Below are 7,156 nucleotides of genomic sequence, written 5' to 3' on the forward strand. Positions count from 1 at the left end.
CCCCCCCCAGCGCGCCCCCGCCCGGTGCCGGCTCCGCGCCCGGCGCCTCGACTGCCTCTAGCATAACGGGCACCACTGCCAGGCCGCGCTCTGGCCGCCCCGCTGCGAACAGGCCTCGGAAGTAGGCGCTGCCCGCGCTGAGCGCCGCGCGGTGGCACGGAAAGTCGCGGCCGGCGCGCGGGCGCGCCCCCTCGGCCGCCGGCGCGCAGCACCACGTCGGTGAGGGTGCCGCTCCGCCGGAATGCGTTGAGAGTTTGCAGGACGCGCTGCGCGTGGCAGGACCCGGCGCATGGCGCCTGGCAGCCTAGCTCCGACTCCTCTGGCCTTGGAACTTCCCGCATCCTGCTGGGGAGAGAACAGAAAGAGCATCGAGATACCCGTGGGCCCATCGCACACTTTGCGCATTTCATTCGCTCACTGGTTTACTCAAGCATGCGTGAACGCAGCGCATACGCTTTCATTCTTTCCGCCACTCTTCCTTCCCTTCCATGCACCCATCGGATTCCTTCTAGCTGCCGTGAGCTAGCCCCTGCCAGAAACAGCTCGCTTCTGCCTTGTCTGTGCCTTCTCTCTTACCCACTTCAACCATATTGCCGTCCTGTTCTTCCAATTCGCTAAGCTTTCTTCTGTCTGCAAGAGACATATGGCGCGCTATCAAATAGGGTAATTTGAGGAGCCTAATAAAGGAATTATTTGCAAAAGTGGAGGCAGTGTTTAGGGACTCCAGCTGGGATAGAGTTGGGTCACATGGTTACCAACAGCAGGAAGCCTTTACCCTCACCCGTCCTCCTTCCTCTGGAAGGTTACTGGAATCTGGACAGAATATCCGGGAAGGTCCCATGGCTGGAGCTGGAGTCCTTGGTCAATGGATTCCAGCGACGCCACAGAGACCCAGTGCGTGTGTGTGTGTGTGTGTGTGTGTGTGTGTGTATGTGCGTGTGTGTACTAACTCTACAGCCCTCTCCTTGGCCTATCCTGCCTCCTGCAGGTGCCTGTCATTGACCAAAGCCTGATCATGCGATTTGCTCTCTGCCCCCCCACCCCCACCCCAGGAGCATCATGCCACAGTAGGTGCTATTACCTGTTCAAGGTCCAGTGAATGTATTGAACAAGGGTTTATTAAGAGCCTTTCTGAGGGACAGCAGGTGGCATGTGGTTAAGGCACTGGACCCCCACATGGTCAATGGCAATTAGAGTCTTGGACCTGGCAGCTTGCTTTCTCACTTCCCCTCTCTCTCTGTCTCTCTCTGGTGAACACTCTATAACAAAAATGAAAATAATAATAAATAAAAATAAATAATTCTTATAAAAAAGACAGACTTTCTTTGCCAGGCAGTGAGCACGATGGTCACAGCCTCTGCCTTTTCTGCCCTCGCAGCCTGGCAAGGGCCCCATGGAAAGTCGAGCGTCAGGGAAGCCGCCAGGGGCACCGAACCCTGCTGGAGAGGAGTCAGGGAAGGCCAGGGGGTGGGGGTAGAATTAGCCAAGGCAAGGGAAGGAAAGGCAGGAGGGAGGATGTCTCCAGGAGAGGAAGAGCCTGTGCAAAGGCCCAGAGGGGAGGAGGGAACCGCAGGGCTAGCAGGGAAGCTGGCCCTTTAGTGGGTTCTCAAAGAGCCGTTGCAGGGAAGGGGGAAGAACCCCAAGGACCAGTGAGGATCCTGATCCTCCCTCTACCCTGACTCACTGTGTGGCCTGCGCAGGGAACCCCCACCCCGGCCTCAGTTATCCCATCTGAAACGGGATCCCAGTGCTGACCTCACAAGGTGGTTGTGACTTATACTTGGAGTATGTGAGATGTGCTAGGTACGGATACTAACTCGAAAGTTCCCTTCCACTGGCTTTACTTGAGAGAAAGGGAGCCCGCTGCTGTGCTGTTGCTTTTATGTACATGATCTCACTAGACCCCTGAGGCCCCCAGACGTTTCTTTGCCACCTCTCCCTTGTTCATGAGGAACTAAGTGCCGTGTGGGAACTCGCCGATCAGAGGCCTGCTGGAAAGGCGGTGTTGTGAGGGCACCCACAGATGAAGGGCTGTCCCAGCTGGCTGTGACTGGGCCCTCAGGAACATACAGCCTCTGCTTGCATACCCCCAGGGACAGGAAGCTCGCTCCTTCATGTGGCAGCTGACTCTAGGGAGGCTCAGCCCTGCCCTCTGCTGAGCCCGGCTGCTCTGCTGTCTCTGGAGGTTGGATCCTGGCCTGTGGCATCCTGGCTTTCATGGCCCATGCCCAGGCCAGCCTCGGCAGTGGATCCCGTGCCTCAGCACATGGGAAATGAGTTCCCTGGTGGACGAGGAAGCAAACTACTTTGACCTAACAGGCCTGCCTGGCTCCAGCTCTGCATGCCTAGCTGCTCTGCCCGACTTGCCAGGGTGGGGTGTGTCTCGAGGGGCAGCCCTGGACCAGAGGAGGGAGGCCAGATGGGCCATCCGAGCATGCAGCCCCGTTTATCTTGTTTATCTCCCCCTGGCCCCGAAAGCAGCCACACGCTGGGCTGAGACCCAAGAGGGCAGGTCTCCACAGGGGGAGGGATTTGTCCAGGCAAAGAAGTCCCAGCACAAGAGGCTGCCTGGGCAGGGAGGGCGCTCCCTCCTGGAAGTCAGCTGCCTTGTTCCCTTCATCCTGCTGCTGTCCACTGCACAGGGACATCAGACCTGGCTCCCATCTGGGATTCCAGTCTGGGGGCCGAAGGACATCCAGCTGGAACATGGAAGGAAGGCTTCCTGGACATTCTCCCATCTTGGCTGCGAATCTGGGCACCTCAAGCCAAGGGGCACAACGCCGACTGGGAATCCAGGCATAGAAATGGACTCAAACTCACCACCGTCCCTCTTTTTATACCCACCCCACTCACACAACACACGCTCAGAACTGTGGACACTGCACAGCGAGGGCCACCCTGTGTCCCAAGTCCCGCCCACAGTGCCTGACAGGCACTTACCTGGCCACGCCCTCTCCCAGGTGTTTGAAGTGGCTGCCGGGCTGGCAGGGCCCGCTCCCCCCCCATCTCTCCGCAGTGTGGTGAAGTTCCCTGCCGCCCTGGCAGGGCCCTCTCCCCACAGTGACCGAGCCCGCTTGCCGGCAGACCAGGCTGTCCCTGCTGCTTGGCCAGGTCTCCAGCTCCGGCTCAGCTGCCGGAGGACAAAGGGGCTGGACGCAGGGGGGAGGGGAAGGGATATGAGAAGGAGAGGAGAGGGGGTGCTGGGCTTTTGTTCCACTCTTGGTCCAGCCCAGGGAGGGGAGGAGGGAGGGGGAAGAGGACAGGAGTAAGTGTGGGGTTGGCTGTGTGTCCAACTCTGGGATCAGGGTGCTGGCCTTGTCCCTTGAACAATGCATGGGTGTGACAGTGTCCATGATATCTTCAGAAAGCTCATGGAATATGTGTATTATGAAAAGACTATGCATGATTTCAAAAATGTTTGCACTAAAATAACCTCCTACTTTTTTTTTCTTTTGAGAGGTTTTTGCTATAGAGCGTATGCGCTCGCCAGACAGAGAGAGACATAGAGACAGAAAGTGAGAAATCACCCCCCAGGGGGGATGGTCACGCCGCAATCCCTTTTCCTCCATTCTCCTCTTGGGATCTTGGGCACACACGCACACACACCCGGCGTGAGTTTTAAGCCACCGGGTCTGGGACGCGAACCACAGTTGACTACGTGGGAGTCCAGCGACATAGCCATTATGCTAACTGCTGGTTCCTATAACCTCCTACTTTAATTCCATTTCTTCGTGCATGTTTTGAAGTCCCCTCGTGAGTGTGTGTGCGTGTGTAGAAGCGCCTGCCCCAGGTCGATGGGGTATAATGGGGTGGCTGTGAACTGTAGGTGTGCAGGGTACCTACATGTGGGTGCGGCATCGGGGTGGGTGTGCACGTGTGGCTGTGTGTAGTAGCAGGTGTGACTAAGACTGTGACTGCCACAGTGACAGACCGAGGTTCCCCTTTTCCTGCCTCTGTGTGCTTTGTGCCGTGTCTGTGTCCAGTTGTCAGCAGACATGTCTCTGCAGGGCTCTGTGTGATCCTCTGTCTGTCACAGGGCACGTGCATCCGTGGACACGTATCTGCATGGACATGTATATGTGTGTGTTGGGAGTCTGTGTCTCTGTGAACCTGATATCTGTCACAGAGTAACTCCATGGACTTTGTGTGTCTGTGTGGACATGTGTGTATGTATGTATGTATGTGTATCAGGGTCTGTGTCTCCAAGAACTGAACCATGTCTATCACAGAGCACAGAGGCAGGTATGCCCAGGGACTGTGTGTGTCTGTGTGGATAGGTGTGTACATACGTATGTCAGGGTCTGTGTCTCTGTGACCGTGTGGCTTTCAGAGGGGTGTACATCCGTAGACTGCGGGTATGTATGTCTGAATGGACATGTACATGTATGTGTCAGAGGCCTGTGTCTCCATGGTCTGTGTGTGTGTCCCCTGTACGTGGTCCTGTGTCCTGGTAAGGTATGAATCGAGGTGGCCCAAGGTCCTTGGAGGAGTGCAGTATCACTGGGCAGCGGGCCAGGTTGGGGGAGAACAAGGCGGCTCTGGGCTGGCCTGTATTCCACGGGCTGGGGCTGGGGCTGGGCCATTTGTTGCCCCAACATAGGCACAGGACCTGGCATCCACGGGGTGGGTGAGGGGATTTGCCTTCAAGGAAGAGGGCATCAATTTGGGGAGGAACCTGCCTTGACGAGAGCCTGGATCGGGGCCTGGCTCTGGCCCTGCCATGACTCACTGTGCAGCCCCGGCTGGGTGCTGGCCGCCCTTGGGGAGCCCTTCCTCTCAGCAGGAGGGATAGCGCCAGCCTGCCTGCCTCTCCTCTTGGGCTGTTGGAACACTCAGGAGAGGGTGTGTGGGTGGAAGCCACAGGCCTCGAGGAAATTCCTCCTCCTGAGGCTTGCATGTGGGAACCTGCCCTGCCCGGGCTCAGGCAGGCCCGGAGGGGTGGCCTGATCTTGGCCAAGTGTGTGTCCCTAGACATGGCTGGAGTCTGTTCAGGGGTGTGGCATGGCCCAGTGATCCTTCAGAGCTTCGGTCTCCTCCCCTCAGAAAGGACTGTGTCTGTGGGTGGGCTTGACCGCGCCCTTCAGACCGCGCCTTTCTCCTCTCTTCCCTCTCTGGTAGCCCTCTGGTAGTAGGAAAAGAGGATTTAAAATTTTTTTCTAAATTATTTTACTTTGTGTATTTATTGTAATTTGACCAGAGAGGTGTGGGGGGGAGTGAGAATGCAAGCCGCCAGGTCCAGAACTTGAACCGCAGTCAGCCATGTGGGAGTCCAGTGTCTTTAAACACCATGTCACCTGCCAGCCCCAGGAAGAGAGGATTTTATGTGTTGCTGTTTGTTAAAGGATGTGAGATTTGAGATTTAGACACCTTTATATCTAGACTTGGAAAGTGGGGGGCTAAGAATTCACAGAGTGGTCTGGGGGAGGCAGAGGGTGAGCTCAGCTGGGAAGAGGCCTCACCTCCTGAGGTCCAAGGGGGAGAAACGAATGGGTTTACGGGGGGCAATCCTGCCAAGTGCACAGCTGGAGGAGGATGTCGGGAAGGTGGGGTGCCCGATCACCCTCAGGCTAAGGAGCAGGAGGTGAGATTGGCCACAGGCTGCGGCTCAGCTGAGGATGGAGCCGGGCTTGGCTGTCTGCCTGGCTGGGGAATGGCCTCGCTTTGACCTTGTGTTTGGGATAAAGGACATCCATATAGGCCCCTGATGGTAGTGGGATTCTGGCTGGCTGTTCCGCTCAGAACTCAGCCCCCTCGCCCCACAGCGCTCCCCCTCCTGAGGACTCCAGGATGTCTTGGGTGCTCAGATGTGCCCAGGAGCCTTGTATGCCCCGGCCCGTGGGCCCAGGGGAGCTGACTAGACAGGTAAGGATTGGCATGAAGAGTCGAGCCCACTCTTCTGAGAGCAGACAAGTTTCAGGGATGTCTTGGGCCAGGCAGTGCCTCTAGCAGTTGTGGGGTACACTCACTCCCTGTGCCCCTGGAAGGGGGCTGACCTCTGTCCCATGTGTTCAGTAGTGGGTGTGTGTGTGCGTGAAGCCTCAACTTCCTGAGGGGCAGTCTTACAGGTCCTTGGTGGGGGGAGGCAGCATAGGTTCCAACACCCAGAGAGGGTTCTTTTTTTTTGGAGAGGTTTTCGCTATAAGGGTGTGTGTGCTTGCCAAGCAGACAGAGAGAGACACAGAGACAGAAAGCGAGAAATCACCCCCCAGGGGGGATGGCCACACTGCAATCCCTTCTCCTCCATTCTCCTCTCGGGATCTTGGGCACGCACGCACACGCACCCGGCGTGAGTTCTAAGCCACTGGGTCTAGGACGCGAACTGCGGTCGACTACGCGGGAGTCCAGCGACATAGCCATTACGCTAACTGCTCGTTCCCGGAGAGGGTTCTTTTCCCTTCCTCCAAAAGGTGGCAGAATCTCCCAGAAAATCCACCTGGAGTAGAAACAGGTCTCTGGGCTCCCAAGAAGCACAGTGTCTATGTAATGCAGGCTGGAACTGGTGCAGCCTCCTCTTTTTCCCTTAGGGTACCCCCCAAGACCACGTGGACTAAGGACAAGGTTAGAGTGCCAGGCCCACCCTGACTCCACCACCGACCCTTCCCACAGAGCAAGAGGGCAGAACCTCCAGGACTGATGGGGGAACATCTGCAGTGTTGGGGCTGTGCTTGGCTTTCAGCCTGGGATGCCACTGTGCTGGGCTTCAGTCAGGTGGAAAGCAGCAGTGGGAAGAGGCTGGACTGAGTGCCTGCTCCTTGGCCATGGAGCTCAGAATGCCTCCCTGTGGTTGTGAGGAGACCAGCTAGCCCCTTGTCCCCTTACTCAGCCCCAGTCTTCCCCATCTGCCATTCCCAGCTGCAGCCAGAGGCTAGGTGGGATTCTGGCTCGGTCTCCCCTAAACTGTGTGGCTTTGGACCTCTCTCCACCTCTGCAAGATGCCCCCCCTCCCCCTGTTCTTGTCTACACCACGAGGGTACAGGATCCCAGCTCCAGTCTGTTAGGGTACCCCTGGCATCGTGGCTGAAGAGGGGAGTGGCTCACCATCCTGCCCCCTTGCCCATTCACTTCTGAGGATGTTTCCCGCACGAATCATGGGGCCAGAACTGAATCTCAAACCCAACGTGCTCCATCCCCACCCTCCCACTGATGGTCCAGAGAC

General features: G+C 57.3%; 1 protein-coding gene across 1 annotated transcript in view; it reads right to left on the reverse strand.

Moving 5' to 3' along the window:
* KLHL35 (kelch like family member 35) overlaps positions 1-341 on the reverse strand; it is an 11,988-nt gene extending 11,647 nt beyond the window's left edge. The window contains 2 exon segments of the mRNA XM_006141148.1: positions 29-172; positions 174-341. Of these exon segments, the coding sequence (XP_006141210.1) occupies positions 29-172; positions 174-341 (312 nt within the window).
* Between the last annotated feature and the right edge of the window lie 6,815 nt (positions 342-7,156).

This window comes from Tupaia chinensis, unplaced genomic scaffold (genome assembly GCF_000334495.1).
Source record: "Tupaia chinensis unplaced genomic scaffold, TupChi_1.0 Scaffold000047_1, whole genome shotgun sequence".
Classification (NCBI taxonomy): domain Eukaryota; kingdom Metazoa; phylum Chordata; class Mammalia; order Scandentia; family Tupaiidae; genus Tupaia; species Tupaia belangeri.